Here is a 17,638-nt window from a genome sequence, read left to right as displayed (position 1 = left end):
CGCCGCGCGGGGCATTAGGGGAAACGTAGTTCTCCTTCTCACTTCCGCACTCTGCCGGGCCCCCCAATCCTCTCCCCTCATTTCTTTTTCTTAAAAATCCCCAAATTTTAATGGAAACACATGTGTTAACACAGGTGTTATCAAAGCAGCGGCTTTATTTCACTCCATACTGTGATAGTCACTTTGACTGTGCCCCCTCTCCCCCTTTATTTATTTATTTCCCCCCACTACAAACAGCATTTTTTCAGCACTGGAAATAAAACCACAACATCATTGCAACAAAAGAGCCTCTCTAAATTAAAAACTGATCCCAGTTGTGTAGTAGGAAAAAATATGACCTGTTATTATGTATGGGGCCTGGTCATCACAACAGCCTCAAACTTGTACACACACATCCCAGGAAAATCAGCTTGGAAGAGCCTTTCTGACACGTTGCTCCATTATTTGGCCCCTTCAAACACTTAAAGGTCAGCAAGTTGGTATCTCCTCACTATCCCATCCCTGCAGCACGTGTAAATTTCCTTTTCCCAAGAAGCCACCTGAAGAAGGAAAAAAAAGCAGTGTTTACACAAAGTGTTTCCCAAGTGACAGCTGCCAGTGAAATCCTCAGAGATGAGCCTTCCTTTTGGACTTTTGCAAAGGGAAGAGGAGGGGAATGGCTCCTGGAACAGCATTAGCAGGTTTTAAAGGACAGTTCCAGGTTTCACCAGAGCTTACGGAGCAGGTGTGTCCTCACACAAGGGTTCTTCTATCAGATCCAAAGGGAAAATTAAGTGTGGCAAAACGTTTCTCCTGCTTTGAGTTGGGCAGTCAAGCCCTGATCCCCCTGTGTTCATCTGAGGAGCTGTGTTGGGTAGGAGATGGACAGCTGGACTGTGGAGCAGGGCCAGGTTATAAACAAGGGCCCATTTCCAGGTTGAGAGTCCAGGCCACACTCCCTGATCCAAGCAAGCACAGTGGGATGTCTGGAACACACAGCAAGACCCAATTCCCGGCCCCAAATCCCCAGGGAACAAGAGGGGTCAGCAGCACCATTTCTTTCACCCTCGGGATTGTCCCAGCACCCTAATTCCACACTTTTTATAGGAACACAGCTCTGCCAGAGCTGCTCCAACTCCACCATTCCACTCAGCTCCTGCACGATGGAGATAAAGCCAGGGAATTCCGCAGAGGATTGGTTTATGCAAAATATTAGGATTATTCAGTTAGAAAAAAACAAAGATAAACTCAATAGTCAACTGTGTGGAGGAACCTGCTGAGGTGAAAAACCTGAGGTAAGGGCAGCTGCCACCTGCCTGGCCCCAGCTTTCCCTGCCCACCTTCTCCTCAGGGATGCCCCGTGTTCCTTACCTTGTACACGGGGTCGCAGTCGGCCTCGGTGAGATCCAGGACATAATCCAGGTCTTGCTGAACAATGAAGCAGGTGCCATCCCCTGCAAGGAAGGGCCAGCAGCCAGTTAGTGAGACAAGCCACACTCTTCATTACAAACAGAAATGCTATTGGGAAAAGGCTCCAGTGGGTGAGACGCGCCTTTGGAGGGATATGAGGGATGTGGAGGGTGGAAATCCCAAACCAAAGGGGCAAGAGAACAATGCCCAAAGAGCACAAAGCTCCTTGATTTGATTACAGGATTTCTACAGGCACAAAACAGCCCTAGAATTACCTTGGCTGGCAATAAATCCATCTCGGTAGGGTAGCAGGGAAAGCACCGGTGCTCCTGACCTATGGATCACCTGGATTGGAGCACTAGGAAAAGGAGCAGAAACAAGGAATGAGGGTTGTTGTCCAGAGGAGCTGCAGTTTCCCCATCCCTGGAAGTGTCCAAGGCCAGGTTGGATGGGGCTTGGAGCAACCTGGGGTAGTGGAAGGTGTCCCTGCCCGTGGCAGTGGTGGAACTGGATGAACCTGAAGGTCCTTTCCAGCCCAAATCATTCCATGATTCTTTCCTATGATACTGAGTTAGCAGGGAACACCAGTAAAACCCCACAGCTCAGTTCCAGTCCCATGCTGGCATGAGGATCAGGGTGTCAGGATCCTACAAAGACATTTGCTTCACTCAAGCAAAGCAAAGAAATGGGCTGTGTGGGAGGGGCGAATATCGATGTTAAGAAGTTTTCTGCCAAATTTATCTACACGTTTGTGTACAGAGATTATATAAATATAAAATTATACAGTTATATAACATAATACAGCACATCAACATAATGCAAGAGGCTCAGGAGCTCACGGTGCAATGGGAAGTGGCACTGCCTGCCAGCACCTTCTGCCTGACTCTCTTTTCCAACCAAAACCCTGGTTGTTTGCCCCAGGCACTCACTCACTCACTTTGTGTTTCTCACATCCAGCTGGTAGATGTTCCCATCCTGAGTCCCTGCCAGAATGTAGGTGCTTGACAGGAATGTGCAGCAGTTGAAGGCGTCAGATCCAACAAAGAGGAACACCTGAGGATTCGGGAACAAACCAAGTGTCAGACACATGGGACACCCAGGAGAGGGAAGCAGTAATTTATTTAGAAGACAGTACAGCTGCCACTGTTTAATTTTAAATACTGTCTTCCCTGTTCCCAAGTTAAATCCTGAGCAATTCTTACTCCTCATGTAAAAATCTATCCAGGAGGAAGGAGAGAGAGCATCCCTTTATCCCTCTCCTCCAGTTTAGGTTTAACCTGGCTCAATTCCCCATCCCAATGCTCTGGCAGTCCCAGATCCTTACTGGCTGCCTGCTCTGCAGTCCCACTCCTTGAAGCTTCTTGTCCTCTCGAGCCAGCAGCAGGATTTTCCCTTCTGTCCCGACCTCACGTTCACCTGACAAAAGGACAACAGGTAATGCCAACAGTGGCTACACAACAAATCTTGATGGGATCCAAACCCAACAGTTTTGTTCAGCCCTGCTGAATTGTGGCAACATTCCTCCAGATCCCAAGACACCAGAAAGGCCAGTAATCAAGCAGAGCTCAGTCTTCATTACCCAAACTGCTTGATAGGGCTCAATTCCACCCAGGACTGGAGCGCTCTGTTCCTGTCCCAAGGTGGTAAAAGAGCATGGAGCAGCATTCCAGACACTTGGGATTACTGGTGACAAGCCTAAGCACTTTGGGACAGGGAAATGAAGGGGAATTTTAAGGGAAAGCCCCTCACTGGGAGGTTTCTCAGGTGTGCCCAGGTTCAGGGAGTTGTCAGCAGTGCCCACGGCGATGCCGTTGATGGGAGAGCCGCAGTCAGCGATGACGCCCAGGCAGGCAGATTTCCCACAGTCCCAGAGACGGGCAGTGCCGTCCCTGGAGCAGGACAGGACATTTCTTCCCCGATCCACGATGGCAGTGTCCAAAATACCTGCATGAAACCAAAGACTGAGTTCATACAGACATAAAAAGCACCCCATTTCCCAAGCTGAACTTGACCACTGGCTCCAGAACACTGTCCCCAGTGACAGCAGTCACACACGGACAAATTGTGCCTCTAGAAAAAGGTGTCTGTGGAAGGCAGCAGCTCCCAGAAAACCCCACAGATGCCACACAAAAGTAGCCTCTAATCTGGGCAGAAAAGAGCCTGGCACTTTTAAATGTTCCTGTGTCCACCCCTGGATAATCCCAAAAGCAGCATTCCTGTTATCCAGCTGCGGCAACATGCAAAGAACAGTCTCTGCTGGCACTAAGATCCCTTAACTACTTTATTCTACTGTGGCTGTCAAATTTGGATCTGAAAAATGACAGTGGTTTTTTTAGCAGAGAACAGTCAGGTGGTCAGAAGATTTGATTGACACTTTCCCTACAGAAACTCAAATGACAGGATAAACCAAGCAAACAGACTGCAGCAGTTTGGGCTGGAGGAATAAGCAGTGACTAAAGCCACCTTGAGAGTGACTGGCAGCATCACTCTGACCAAGGTTCTGTCACACCACCTGGTTTGGTTAGGAGACACCTGTGCCAAAGCGTTTTCAATGCACACAAATAGATTATAGAATGCCTTGGGCTGGAAGGGACCTTGAAGATCAAGTTCCAACCCCCAAATCACATAAGAACAATGGCAGGTTTTGCACAAGATGGCTTTTTGAGTTAATCAAGTTTAGGGCAGCCAGCCATGGGGTTTATTAACCTCTCAATCAAGCCCAGCACCTTGTGGGACAGGGCAAGCCAGAGCCTGGACACAACAGTTGGTGGCTCAGAGAAGAGATCATTTGGGCCAGCATTTGGGGCATCTGATGCCACATTCCAGACATCAAACACAGAGTGCAGCAGGCTGGTGACTGAACATCAGCCCCGGCGTGCAAGGCAAGTACCCACACAGCAAATGAAACATTTTAAGGACTCTGTACCTCTTTTGTGACCTTTAAATGTTACTACACAGCTGGCATCTTCTGCTGACCAGATCTTTAGCTGGGCATCCATTCCCCCACTCAGAACCACGAGGCCCGATGGGAAAAACCTGCAACAATTCACATCATACACATGGCCTTCCAAAAGTCTCTGGAAAAACAAAGAACTACGTGCTAGTTCCATTGTCATCATCCTCATGCCGAGCAGTTGTTGAGTTTTGACACTGGAAAACTTGGAAAAATTCTCACATGGGCAAAGGATTAAGCTCAAATCCTCTGGGTTTGTGTTGCTGGAATGGACTGGTCTGAATTTAGGGCAGTCGAAGAGGTGACTTTGGGCCTCCCTCTACCATTTGAGCAGCTAATTACATAGCAAAAGATACTACATTTGCTTCTAATTACAAGTTTAATGTCTTTATCCTCTGCCAAACAAGGAGCTGACAGGTCAAGCTCCACATGAAGGAGCTTTCCCCCTTTACTGGGAAGGCCACAAGCCAGGATGGAGGTAATCTTTTTGTCTTCCCCTCTTCTCTCCTTCATAAGAAATTCATAAGTGCTTTTACCATGCAGGATAGGGGCTGTCAGTGACCTGTTATTCCTAAGTACCTCTCTGAGCAACATCCCCCTTGGGAGAAGCCACCTTTTCCAATAGATTTGACTTAAAGCCTCCAAGATGCCCGATTTCAATTAGCTTCTCACTAAAAAGCCAGATTCTTCACAGGGTGTGGACAGCCTGACCCAAGTCACGGCCACAGGACTTCAGGAATGTCAGAGACAACACAAAACATCCAAGCCAGATGCTCTTACTCTTATTTCTCCGTTCGCAGCCTGCCAGATTTTCATGGTCCCATCCGTGCTGGTAGACACACCGAGTCCTCCACCACTGGAAACATCAAGGCAGGTAATCTGCAGGAAGGTAAAAGCACCAAGAATTAGCTTTATATAATTCTGTATATATCTGCTCAAGAGCCTAATTCTGTACAGGGGGAGACCTGCTACCTATACTCCCTGCCTGTGACTCTGCAAGGCAAGGAGAAAAAGGAATGCTCAGGCAGAAGCCTGCACAAGCAGCAGTTGTATTCCAGGTTTATCCCGGGTGGAAGAGAAATCTGGACTTTTCTAGCAGGTCCTGTAAACAGATGAGAAATAAGAAAAGAGCTCATGATAACTGGCCCAAATCACAAGCCACCGTTTGAGATATTTATGAAGCCAAATTCACAGCCTAAATTTGCTGAAACACTGAACCAAAACTAGTTCTTCATACAAGCTTGGGGCCCCTCAGAAGAAGGACACTGAGGGGCTGGAGCGTGTCCAGGGAAGGGAATGGAGCTGGGAAGGGGCTGCAGCCCCAGGAGCTGCTGAGGGAGCTGGGAAAGGGGCTCAGCCTGGACAAAAGGAGGCTCAGGGGGAACCTTGTGGCTCTGCACAAGTCCCTGACAGGAGGGGGCAGCCGGGGGGGTCGGGCTCTGCTCCCAGGGAACAGGGACAGGAGGAGAGGGAACAGCCTCAAGCTGTGCCAGGTTGGACATCAGGAGGAATTTCCTCATGGAAAGGGGTTTTAAGCACTGGAACGGATTGCCCAGGGAGGTTTGGAGTCCCCATCCCTGGAGGTGTCCAAGGAAGGCCTGGACGTGGCACCCAGTGCTCTGGGCTGGTGACAAGGTGGGGATCAGGCACAGCTTGGACTCGATGGGTTCAGAGGTCTTTTCCAACATCAGGAATTCTGTGATTCTGTGAGTCGCATTTGCATTGCGTTTCTGAATTGCATTTGCAGGCTGCGGATGGGAAGAAAACGCTACAGTGGTAAAACCCATGGACAGGAATAAGAAATGCAGATGCACCGTGAGAAAGAAAACCCTGTCCCGGCTCCAGCCAGGACACAGTTAAGTTTTCCAGCAGCAGGAGGGGCAGAGCCAGGAGCCGGATGTCCCCGATCCCACCTCTCCGTGCGGCGGCGGGAAAAACTCCCTTCTTTCCGGCTTTCCTTCCATCCGGGCGGGTCCCCGCGGTCGCTCCCTGTCCCATTGCTGTTCCCAGTGAGCTGTTGTCGCCTCAAGCCCCGATCGCTGCCTCTGGTGCCCCCGGTTCCCCTCTCCAGCCTCCCGCGGGGGAGCGCAGGGAGCGAGCGGCGCGGGGCGTGCCCGTGGGAACGCTAAATTCGGGAATACCATTCCCAAACCACCACAGCCGAATCCGGCGCCCATCGTGCGGCACCAAGGCTCGAGATCAGAACAGCTCTGCCCACAGCGGGTTGGAAGCAAGTTTGAGCTGAGCGTTTGGTGTGTGAGGTACAGCCGCAGGTCACGATGTGGCTTAGCCTGCCCTTAGTGGAGTGGTGCCTATACAGGTTTATAATTCCCTGTGTGGTCCTGATAACGCATTTTCACAGTTTAGGGAGATGGTTCAAGATTTTTATGTACGTGAGTTATGTGGTATCAACTTGTGATGTGATATACTACCTCCAGGAGACCATTAATAATCGTTCCCAGTCTGGGGGGGAACAGGAGACGATTTTCACAAGCCTTTCATCTCCTTTTACTCCTTCAAACCTCTTATAGCAGCTTTTCAGGATTCTGGACTCTCTCTGAATACTAAGGAAGGCATATTCCTGTTGCCATGTCTGATATATCTCCTCACTCTGGTCTACATCATCTTCAGAGTCACAAAAGAGATTATTAAGAAATTCTTTCAGAGGTCGGATGATGATGAGTGGCACGGAAGGTGGGAGAAAATCGGCCAGGTTTTGAAGGAGTATTCGTCTCACCCCTGAACAAATACAGGACCCTGTTAAAGTGGCAGAATATCTGAAAGAGAAGCGCTGTGGTGGTTCCGGGGAGGAGCAACTTACTGCACTGTGCTGGGCCCTGGCTACTCTTTACCGGACACTGCTGGATACCAGCCAGTCCCCTCAGGAGGAAGAGGAGGAGGAGGAAAACAGACCAACAGGCACTGTAGCCACTCAAACTGCAGCTGCACCAGAGGAACAACCCATGCCAGGAGCAGTCGCTCCTAAACAGAACACACTCACATCCAGGCCCAAATTAGTTTGCTTAGTGAGGGATGAAGAGGAAACAGTGTCCTCAGAAGAGGAGGAAGAGGCAGAGCCAGAAATCATGAGCGAATCCCAACGTAAGCTGCAAGAAATCCGACAACGATTCACCCGCCGTCCGGATCAGTCCTTACTGCTCTGGCTGTACGACTGCTGGTTTGCAGGGGCCAGTGTGGATGTATTCCTAAACAGTTACGAAGCCACGCACCTGGGACCCCTGTCCCGGGATGTGGCCATTGACAGGAGGATGGCGAGTGGGACAGGAACTCTCAGCCTCTGGAGGCGACTCGTGTCGAGTGTGAGGCTGGCGTACACCGCGGACGAGGTGATCCTGTACCAGGACAGGTGGAACACCAAGCTGGAAGGTGTTCACTATCTGACAGAACTAACTATGGTGGACATACTCTACCGAATACACGGCACATGCAGTTCCTCGACAACCCAGACGAAGCCTGCTGCACCTGGCGCGTTTGGGACGCGTTTAAAAAGAGCGCGCCACCATTCTACGCCAAGGCGCTGTCATCCCTTCCATGGGATAGGGACCTAAAGGTGCTGAAGTTACAGGCCTACGTCTGGGACTATAGACTGAAACCCTCTTCCCCACCACGGGACAGCTGTGTGGAAATACAGCCCAAGGAAAATAGAGCCTCCAGCGATGATCCCTGCGCAATATGCCATGAGGAGCTAAGCAGAAACACGTGTGAACTGGAGTGTGGGCATGAATTCCACAGGGAGTGCATCAGGACGTGGCTCTGGGAGCATTCCTCCAGCACCTGCCCCATCTGCCGTGACTATGCTGTCTTTCCTACAGACGTCCCTCAGTGTCCTGCATGGAACAACTCGAAACATTACAAAGCCAAGGCTTGGAAAAGATCAGTGTTTTAGAAGAGCTCCCAAAGAAAAGTGTTGAAGAGACCAAGGTCTTAAAGAACGGACTGGATTGATTTCATAAGACTCAGAAGTACAAGTAAAAAAACGGCAGCAGGAGAAAAAAAAACAACCAGAAGAATTTAAAAGTTTAAAAGAACACAACTAAAAAACCCTGGATACCAATGAGAGGGATTGGAAGACCACTGATGACAAGGAAACACAGTATAATGGATATAAATATCTATCTCGAGACATTTAGGAGGGACAGCCTTTGATTAAGGGAATGATTCCTGTGCTTTTGTGTGTATAGTTGGGCAGTGTGGGATCTGGGCATGAGTAGATGGGATAGACTGAGGGGTGGGGAATGTCCTGGTTCTGGCCAGGAGAGGGCTAATTTTTACAGGCGCAGGGAGGGACACGGGATATTTGGGATATTCGGTGGTACCTTCTAGGGGTTCTGGGCTCCTTGTGGTGATCCATCCGGTTCCCTGTCCTGTTTTGTTAATTAATATTGTTGCTACCGTTTCTTTTCTTTTTCCATTGCTGTTCTCAGTAAATTGTTCTTATCTCAACCCCTGATCTTTGTCTTTTGTGCCTCCAATCCCCCTTTCCATCCTGCTGCAGGGGGAGGGAGGAAGGAGTGAGTGGCACGTGGTCCAGGGTATTTCAGTGGGAACGCTATTCCTAAACCACAAGATCCCAGTTCCATCTCCATTCCAGCCCCTCACAGATGAATCCACACTCCAGGCCCCCCCTCACTGCGAGGACACCACAGACAGGGATGTGAGACTAACCAATCACACCCAGAGATTCCCACCTCACAAGGCTACTCACGCTTTTCTGATGAATCCTACAAAAACTTGTGTATGGAGCCAGGAACTTTGTGGACACATTTTCGTGAGGACAAGAAATGAGGATGCTTTTCTAGAGAAGGAAAGAGAGGGGGAAGAAAAGAATTACAAGTGTTGTTAGTCCTGAAACAGAGGTTGCCAAGGTAGAACTGTGACCTGGACCCAGCTGTAGGATCCCAGAGCCTGAAAACTGATGGATGGGTCAGTGTGGGGCTCATTTCCTCAGGATGCAGGTGGGAAGGGATGGCTGCTCCAGCCTGGCCAGCCACGGCCCTGTGGGATGGTAGGGACCAGCTCCTGGGCTCAGCACAGCCGGAGGCTCGGGATGGCTGGGCAGGACTGTGCAGGTACCCGGTGACAGCTTAGGCCGTCAGAGTGGCTCCCCTTTATGCACGGGGGTGGTCACCAACCCCTCTCCCCCCAGCCTTGGCACCTTGGTGACTTCCCGGACCACGAATCCCTCGGAGGCCACGATGTCTGGGACACCATCGGAGCTGAGCCCGCGCCGGGTGACGCTGCCGTACAGGGTGGGCTTCCCTGGGGGACAGCAGCCGTCAGCCCCAGCATCCTCACAGCCCACGGGGACCCCAAACGTCCCCACCCCCTCCCAAGTCAGAAGGACCCCAACCACCCTCACCTCCTCCTTACCCACAAGGAGCTCAAACACTCCCATGCCCTCCGAACCCACAGGGCCTCCAAATGACCCCACCCCTTTAAAACCGAAGGGAGCCCCGAACCACCCCAGTCCCTTTTAAACAAGGGACCCCCAACCACTCGCACCCCCGTTTAAACCATAGGGCGCCCCCACCCCCCCAGCCCGTCTTCCACAGGGTCCCCCAGCTACCCCCATCCGTTTCTGCACCACAGGCTCCTTAAACACCCCTCACCTCCAGAACCCTCTCGATCCTCCCCGATCCCCTCTTATCCCCACGGTTACCCCCGAGGCCTCTTCAAGCCACTCACCGGTGCTGCGGCAGCTCAGCCAGGCCTCGCCCTCGTCCCTGCTGCAGAGAGAAGCGGCCGTGAGCGGGGCAGGGACAGGGATAAGGGCAGGGACAGGGATAAGGACAGGGACAAAGAAAGGGACCGTTCCCACCTCAACGCCCGGCTCCAGTCGCTCTGGATCCGCAGCGTCGCCGCCATCTTTACCGGGGTAACTACACCTACTTCCGCCTCCTTACTTCCCGTCGACCCTCGCGCGACCGGAACGGGAAGAAACTCGCCAATCAACGAGCGCCGCCGCGGCCACGCCATGCCCCGGAAGTGCCGTGCCGGGCTCCCGCCTTAAAGGGGCCGCGCTGCGCTGGTACGGGGGGTGTTTATTGGGGGGGGTGGGCGGCCACCCGTGGGTGGGGTCGGGGTTGTGGAGGGTCCTGGACATCTGTGGGGCAACGGGGACCCTTGGGAGGTGAAGGGTGGGGGTTGAGGAGGTGGTGGGCACCCGTGGCTGGGGTACGCTGTATGGGGAGGGTGCTGGGCACTCGTTTGGGGGTGCACGGAGAGGCTGCCGAGCCCCCCAAAAGACACGCCCGCCTCCCTCGTGCCCAGCTCTCCATGGCGAAGGCCGGGCACGCCTGGAGCCGCGCGGCGGCGGCGCAGGGCGAGGCTGAGGAGGGCGAGGATCCCCTGGATGCCATGATCGCGCGGACCGGCTGCCTGGAGCAGCACCGGCAGCTGCAGGAGTGCATGGCGGAGCGGCAGGACTGGCGGCACTGCCAGGCGCAGCTCCGCGCCTTCGGGGCCTGCATGGCCCGGCGGCAGCAGCGGGAGCGCGGAGCGAGCCCCGCCCAGCCCCCGGACTGACACCGCCCGGACAGCCCCACAGGAATGCGGGCGGCTGCGCCCTTCGCCCCCGTTCTGGTGCCGGGAAATGCGCGGGGAATTGTTGGGAAATTAAATCTGGAATCTGTCATCCCTCGGCTTCATCTGTGCCAGTGGGAGAACTGGAAGTTGGAGGGGGGGCTGGTTTGGAGGATACAGCGTCAAGCTGTGCCACGGTAGGTTCAGGTTGGACATCAGGAGGAATTTCTTAACGGAAAGGGATGTTAACCATTGTCAGGGGCTGCCCAGGGAGGTTTGGAGTCCCCATCCCTGGAGGTGTCCAAGAACAGCTGGATGTGGCACTCAGTGCTCTGGGCTGGTGACAAGGTGGGGATCAGGCACAGCTTGGGCTCAATGATTCCAGAGGTCATTTCCAACCAAAATGATTCTGTGGTTGTGGATTTCTGGCCCAAAATGTCCCAATCCAGGAGCATTCACAGCACTCAGGCTGAGTCTTGGCTCCAGAACAGTCCTCTGTGCCATCCTAAGGCTTTTGCCAGTAGTGATAACCTCATGTCCCACAGGATGGGATTTTTGGGGAGGGGATTTATCTCCTGGGAAGCCACAGAAAAATGTGGAATGGGAGAAAAATGGATTCTCATCTGACCACCACTTGCTGGCAAATAAGCCAAGAGAAAGAGCACCCATGGCTTTTGCCAGAAGGAATGTTCCAGGCTATTTGCCAGGGCTGTGGGTGCTGGGAATGCGGGGCTGGGTGTCCAGCACTGCTGGCCAAAAATCACAGCGGGCATGGAAGCACAAGCAACACCTGGACAGCCCTGGTTTGGGGGAGAGTGTAAATGAATGAGTTACTTTCTGTCTTTTTCACGAGCTGGTCCTTAGAAAGGGGGAGAAAAAGCCTCCAAACAAACCAGTTTCTGGCACAGTTTCTCTTGGCATCCATCAAATTTGGTTGTAACAATTCCTGGGATTGTTGTAGCACAGCATTATTCACTTGCAGAGAATTCTGCAGAAACCCCTACCTATCAAAAGGAAAATAGGCAGGTATTTAAAAAAAAAAAAAAAAGAACGGAATGAAAGCAAACCCACATTGCATCGTGGCACCTTTGCTCCCAGTACAAACCAGTCAGATACAAACGTGTTATTTTTTTTACTGGTTGCCGACACTGGGAATTCCTTCCAATTCACCGAGTGATCAGTAGGAAGCATGGGAAGCACCCTCTGGAGGCTGGAACAGCCCATGGCTGGCACCTTGTTCTCACCTCAGGACATCTGTGCCAGCAGCTCTTCCAGCTGTGGTCGAGACTTCAATCGGCTCTTGAAATCGGCTTCCGTGTGCTACGGAGGGAGGGAAAACCACCACAAGTGAGGATCACGCAAACCCTTTCCCAAAGAGAACCACTCCAGAGTGGAAAAACTAAAGGCTTAAATGCCCACTGCACCCAGGGAGTGGAAAGCCCCAGTGGGAAGTCACTCAGTGCTGGAAAACCATTGGGCTTCCAACAGAAAACAAGCTGAATGCTCCTCCTGGAGTGAATTCCATCAAAGCAGGGCATAGCATTTGGGATTCCAGTCCCAGCCTTGCTCTCAACTGCTCCATGATGTTCCTGGTGATTCCCAGAGAAGAGGTGGAGAAGCACTGCTGAAGTAAAATGTTTCCTTAAGGCTCACAGGGCATCTGTGGCAGCAAAGGAAAGAAACCTGCAACTGCCCTTTCCTACGGATCCATGGGAGGGGCTGGGAAGGCACTTCCTGTGGCACTAATTAGAGAAGGCTAAATGGGAAATGAAACACTTATTGAGAATTAGGAACAATGGGTTTTCATGGATCAGGGGAGGGCCTGGCTCTTGGGCATTCTGGGTACCCTCAAGTCTAGAGCAGACAGTAGGCTCAGGACCAGGTTTGTGCTCTCAAAGCAAATTCATGGCATGAATAATCTCTGCTTCCTAAAGGGAAAGGCATTGGGAAATGTAAATGTACCTGTTTCACTAACAGATGGACCCCCTCAGGCTGGTTACTCTGAATGATTTCCAGGAGTATGGGAGCAAACGTTGAACTCAAACCACGGATCTGCAAGCAGAAATGACAGAGCTGCAGGAGAACAATCCCAGGATAGTCTGGGTTGGAAGGGACCTTAAAGATCATCCAGTCCCACCCCCTGCCATGGGCAGGGACCCCTTGCACTATCCCAGGTTGCTCCAAGCCCCGTCCAGCCTGGCCTTGAACATCCCCAGGGATGGGGCAGCCACAGCTTCTCTGGGCACCCTGTGCCAGAGCCTCCCCACCCTCCCAGGGAACAATTCCTTCCCAATATCCCATCTAACCCCGTGAGTTTCTCTGATGACTCATCCCTAAACATGACTTTTCTACCCCTCATATCAATTATTCTGCAGAAAATAGATCTTAAATCTTCTGCCTGAAAAACAGAGCCAGGAAACCCTCCTGGGCTTCTAGTTTAGGAGCAACACTCAGCAGAAAATGTAATTAGACTTTTTGCTTCCATTTATGCCCAAATGATGCCTTTCATCTGTTAAATGTTTGAGGGGTTTGGGGAGCCTGTGATGGGAAGTGCTGCAGGAGAGGCCCAGTGCTGTCAGCAAATCCCAGCTCCTACCTGGACAACCCTCTGGTGGGTGGTCAGGACTGCATCCAGCTGCATTTTGGATCCCCTCTCTTCCAGGAACAGCACCTCGTTGGTTTTGGTGGGCATGGCATAGCTGCAAAAGCCAGAGGGCAGTGCTTAGAGCAGGCAGGATATCTGCACTACTTTACAGGGATGAATCAACCTCCACAGCAGAGAATGGGAAAGGAGATTAACTTTTCATGGGAAATTAATTATGCAAAGGACATATCTTGCAAATCAGGCGCTGGTAGAGGCCGGGTGTTTTGCTGGAAGGAGATAAGGGGGAAGCTCTGCAGCACTGCTGCCAGCAAAAACCTGGATTAGCTCCCAACACCAGCCTGAGAACTTTGAACTTCTTCATAGTTCAAGGAAAGCAAGAGTTCTGACTTATTTTGTCTTTTGGGACAGAGCTAGAAACTGCTGCTGCAATGCACCACTCAAAATACATTGTTTACACCTCAGATTTATGGGAATGTGACTGGGAGTGGATCAGACTCTGCCCAATACTCAGAGACCTCAGCCTCCTCATCCCTATTCCCACAGCTACATCCAAGCTCCATCCTCCTGCCCACCTTTTCCCCTCAATTTCCAGTCTGAAGGGCAAATCCTTTCTTTCTCTATACACTGAACCATGTCAAACCTCAGAGGGTACAAGCAAAAATACACATTTTAGAGAGTCACCACTGGTTTTATTCCCTCAGTACTTTCCCCAGTGCCTGCAGCTCCCTGAGAGCGCTTCAGGCACCAAGATGCTGCCTCACATTCCTCGGGGATTAAAACCAGTGGAGTGGCTGTTGGGATATGCCTCTTTTGGAGATCTAGGATGCTCCTGAAGCATCCTCTTCTCCTAAACTGAAGTAGCAGGAAGCTCACCCAGCACCTTCAGGGCTTTCCCAAGCTCATTCCAGTTTGGATAACCAGGGTGATGTGCAGCACCTGGATCACAGACCAGGAAGGAAAACCAGCAGAAAATGTCAGCACCTCCCAGGCTCTGCACCCACAGGCTTAAAGCCTTTTCCTCAGAGGAAGGAGATGCAACAACTATTTTTTTCCTTGGAATCTGCTCAAGTCAGTGTCTGAAAAACTCCATTTCAGCCTTCCTGTCATGAATACGGCATCCAAAATCGTACAGACACACAAAAAGAGACCACAGGGAAGGTGAGAGATTTGGATTTACATCCAAATGGGAATCTCTCAGGGAGACTGGAGTGTGCCCTGATCTGCAGGTGGTCATAATCCAGAGGGACAGATTTCCCCCTACCTCTCATTGACCTGGACTGAGAGCCGGTTGCAGAGTCTATGGACATACTGAGCAAAATGCTCCACCAGGCACAGATCATAGGAAGTCATCTGGATGTTGACATCTCCATACTGGTACTCAGTGCCAGCACTGATCTCTTTCATCTGCACCTTTTCCTTTCTCCTCTTTGGAACCTGTTTTCCAAAAGAAAATACAATAAAATAAAACAGAAAGCATCTGGTTTGAACCATGCTGGGAATAAAAGTTCAGCTCTTGGATGGCATCACACACAAAACACACTCATGCTGTGATTAATTTCTTCCAGAGGAAGAAAGAAAGAAAGGAGTAAACCCAGTAGAAATAAACCTGCTGTTTATTTCAGTTCCTGCCTAAAAGGCAGCTGGCTTGTTGTTGTTTCCTCCTTCCACACAAATGTCTTTCCAAGTCTCGGGGAGTGTGAAAAGGTTACATGCAAATAAGACCTGCTCACAATATTCTGGAATAGTTTAGGTGTAAAATTCAACATCAGGAAGAGGTTCCTCCCTTCCAAAGCTACTCATTAACTTCCACAGCAATGTAATGGCCAAAATGAAGCATTTCTGCAGTGTGGTGAGTGGGTACTTCATGGAATCATCAAATAGTTTGGATTGGAAGGGACCTTAAATCTCACCCCATTCCAACCTCCTGCCATGGGCAGGGACACCTTCCATTATCCCAGGTTACTCCAAACCCCATCCAGCCTGGCCTTCCATATGCTTCAGGACTACCTTGGGAAAGCAAGCACAGAAGGAAGTCCTTCTGCCTACCTCCTTTGGGAGCAGGTATTTAAACTTCCCAATTCCATGTGTAGGTCGGGATCTGTAGGATCTGTGGCAACTCAGGAGTGCATCACCTTAAAGTGAAAGCAGAGCAAACATGTTTCCAGCTGCAAACAAACATCTGCAGGTGATTTGAGAACCCCAAACCCATAATGAAGTCACAGAACACCATGGCTGGTGCCAGTTGCTTAGCCAAGAACAGGGCAAAAAAGAAGAAAATGTTAGAAAAAACCATAGGGAAGCGGAAGAACACCTGCTCAGGGTATTTAACCAGTCCAAAATTGGCTAAAACCCCCCAAAGTTACACACAAATGCTCCAATGTTTAATATTTATTTGAGGGAAGTGAATTTTTGCCTCAAAACTGGACTGACAACAGACCTTACCTGCAGCACATAGACGGTTTTGTCGGGGTGTTGCTGCTCTGTAGGAAACAAGATAAGGATTAAAAATCTGTAGGAAACAAGATAATGATTAACAACTCTGGTTTCCCTGACCCATGGGAAATATGTGGCCAATGTCCTTTTGCAAATGCTCTTGCTAAGGCACGGCCTGATCCCATAAGCACAAAGACTTCCCTTTCTTCCCATCCCACAGCCCTTTCAGCTCCCAGCTCAAAGTCTTACCTCCACTATTAGAAGATTTGGCAAAAAAAACCCAAAAAGGCCATTTTTTGGTTGTGTATGTTTTCTCACCTGCTGAGGGCAAGCACCTGCCTGAGCAACACTCCCTTCTCCGAGCACAGCACCTGCAGTGGTTAAAATACAACAGCGTGGCAGATCCTCTGAGCAGTTTCACCAACACCTCCAGTTACTACAGCTCTAGGATGGGACCCGAGGGAACAGCTGGAGCTGCGTCAACGGAGCTTTAGGTTGGATTTAGGAAAAGGTTCTTCCCCCAGATGGGGCACTGCCCAGGCTCCCCAGGGAATGGGCACGGCCCCAAGGCTGCCGGAGCTCCAGGAGCGTTTGGACTATCCAACGCTCTCACGGACGTAGTTGGATAGCCTGTGAACAACCCTCGTGCTTGTCCCATCTCCACACGGATGGAGGGAAACAGTTCATCCATCCGGCAAAGAGCTATGCTGTCGCCAAACCAGGATGGGGGATAAATACCGATGTCCCAAATGTCCCAGTGTAGAGGGACAGGGATCTGCCAAGGACCAGGGAGACGAGGGTTCTAACAGAGTTGGGGTGACCTCTAGGTGTGTGAAGATGGGGAGCAGGGGTGTGTGGGTATCTCTGCCCCTGGTCCAGGAGCACCAAGACAGATACAGGGCACGATCTCGAGATCTGGATCCCTTCAGGATCACCCCCCCCACACACACACATCCTTCCGAAACCAAACCAGGGCCGGATCAGGGCCTCCAGCAGCAAGGCTGGGGCTGTCTCAGCTGTCTCAAGGACCAAGGCTATTCCTCCGTTCCTGTTCCTCCCCTTTCCTGTGTCCCCCCGTCCTTCCCCGTTCCCACTCCCTTCCCGGTGGCTATCCCCGATACCTTCGGAATCGCCGCCATCATCCTGCGCCGCGGTCCGTCGCTCAAACCGTTCCCCCGCAGTGCCTCGGTACGCCCCCAATCGGCTCCCCCCGTCTCGCGGCTCCCTCCCCGCGTTCCGCTCACCGATGCCTCCCGGAAGCTCTAACTCTCGGACAGCCCCCCGAGAACTCCCGTAGGCAACAACTCTGGGACAACCCGTGGTACCGGCGGGGCCCTCGTGTCCTAAAGGAGGTGGCGGGGAGGGCGCGGGGGTGCGGGCAGTAATGGCGGACACCGCGTTCCTGCCTCCCACACGCAGCGGGCAGCGCCGCCACACGGCAACGGCTGCACAGTGCACCTTGCCTTGAGCCTATCACCGCGGGCTCCGCCAGTCACGGCCCGCCCTCCGCCCGTCCTCGCGCACTGATTGGTCACAAGACACGTCCATCACGGCGCGGCGGCCATGTTGAGTGTGGCATAGCCACGTGGCAGTGCTGAGCTCGCTCCCGGGCCCCGCCCCAGCGGGGTGCAGTGGCCACCTTGAGTGTGGCGTCACGGCGGCCATTTACTTAGGCCTTTAGTATCCCTTTAAAAAATATTATTTACAATCACTAA

At 51.7% G+C, this 17,638-nt stretch overlaps 3 protein-coding genes across 3 annotated transcripts; 1 reads left to right on the top strand and 2 right to left on the bottom strand.

The window, feature by feature from the left end:
• Positions 1–137: 137 nt before the first annotated feature.
• PAAF1 (proteasomal ATPase associated factor 1) lies at positions 138–10,347 on the bottom strand. Its single transcript, XM_069026739.1, has 12 exons — positions 10,182–10,347; positions 10,049–10,089; positions 9,519–9,622; positions 9,069–9,158; positions 5,123–5,221; positions 4,316–4,466; positions 3,139–3,333; positions 2,714–2,805; positions 2,327–2,442; positions 1,665–1,747; positions 1,351–1,433; positions 138–539 (listed from the first exon to the last, which is right to left on the bottom strand). Exons 1-12 carry the CDS (start codon positions 10,337–10,339, stop codon positions 462–464), a joined length of 1,290 nt encoding a protein of 429 aa, XP_068882840.1. The 5' UTR covers positions 10,340–10,347; the 3' UTR covers positions 138–461.
• Positions 10,313–10,997, top strand: COA4 (cytochrome c oxidase assembly factor 4 homolog). Its single transcript, XM_069026763.1, has 2 exons — positions 10,313–10,391; positions 10,634–10,997. Exon 2 carries the CDS (start codon positions 10,640–10,642, stop codon positions 10,886–10,888), a length of 249 nt encoding a protein of 82 aa, XP_068882864.1. The 5' UTR covers positions 10,313–10,391; positions 10,634–10,639; the 3' UTR covers positions 10,889–10,997.
• A 1,001-nt stretch (positions 10,998–11,998) lies between these two features.
• Positions 11,999–17,332, bottom strand: MRPL48 (mitochondrial ribosomal protein L48). Its single transcript, XM_069026749.1, has 8 exons — positions 17,045–17,332; positions 16,242–16,294; positions 15,933–15,970; positions 15,537–15,622; positions 14,752–14,924; positions 13,482–13,584; positions 12,848–12,937; positions 11,999–12,205 (listed from the first exon to the last, which is right to left on the bottom strand). Exons 1-8 carry the CDS (start codon positions 17,063–17,065, stop codon positions 12,131–12,133), a joined length of 639 nt encoding a protein of 212 aa, XP_068882850.1. The 5' UTR covers positions 17,066–17,332; the 3' UTR covers positions 11,999–12,130.
• Between the last annotated feature and the right edge of the window lie 306 nt (positions 17,333–17,638).

This window comes from Aphelocoma coerulescens, chromosome 1 (assembly GCF_041296385.1).
Source record: "Aphelocoma coerulescens isolate FSJ_1873_10779 chromosome 1, UR_Acoe_1.0, whole genome shotgun sequence".
NCBI classification, from domain to species: Eukaryota; Metazoa; Chordata; class Aves; order Passeriformes; family Corvidae; genus Aphelocoma; species Aphelocoma coerulescens.
This window is presented reverse-complemented; position numbering and strand designations above follow the sequence as displayed.

What these genes read in the sequence shown, in the direction of transcription:
- PAAF1 (XM_069026739.1), bottom strand. Translation starts at nt 10,339, where the DNA reads ATGGCGTGGCCGCGGCGGCGCTCGTTGATTGGCGAGTTTCTTCCCGTT. An exon ending in CTGCGAACGGAGAAATAAGA is followed by an intron (nt 4,467 to 5,122) that starts GTAAGAGCATCT and finishes TTGTTTTTCCAG; the next exon opens with AGACTTTTGGAAGGCCATGT. An exon ending in ATTTAAAGGTCACAAAAGAG is followed by an intron (nt 3,334 to 4,315) that starts GTACAGAGTCCT and finishes GGTTTCATGCAG; the next exon opens with GTATTTTGGACACTGCCATC.
- COA4 (XM_069026763.1), top strand. Translation starts at nt 10,640, where the DNA reads ATGGCGAAGGCCGGGCACGCCTGGAGCCGCGCGGCGGCGGCGCAGGGC.
- MRPL48 (XM_069026749.1), bottom strand. Translation starts at nt 17,065, where the DNA reads ATGATGGCGGCGATTCCGAAG. An exon ending in TGATGGCGGCGATTCCGAAG is followed by an intron (nt 16,295 to 17,044) that starts GTATCGGGGATA and finishes TAACCACTGCAG; the next exon opens with GTGCTGTGCTCGGAGAAGGG. An exon ending in CCCACCAGAGGGTTGTCCAG is followed by an intron (nt 12,938 to 13,481) that starts GTAGGAGCTGGG and finishes TTCTGCTTGCAG; the next exon opens with ATCCGTGGTTTGAGTTCAAC.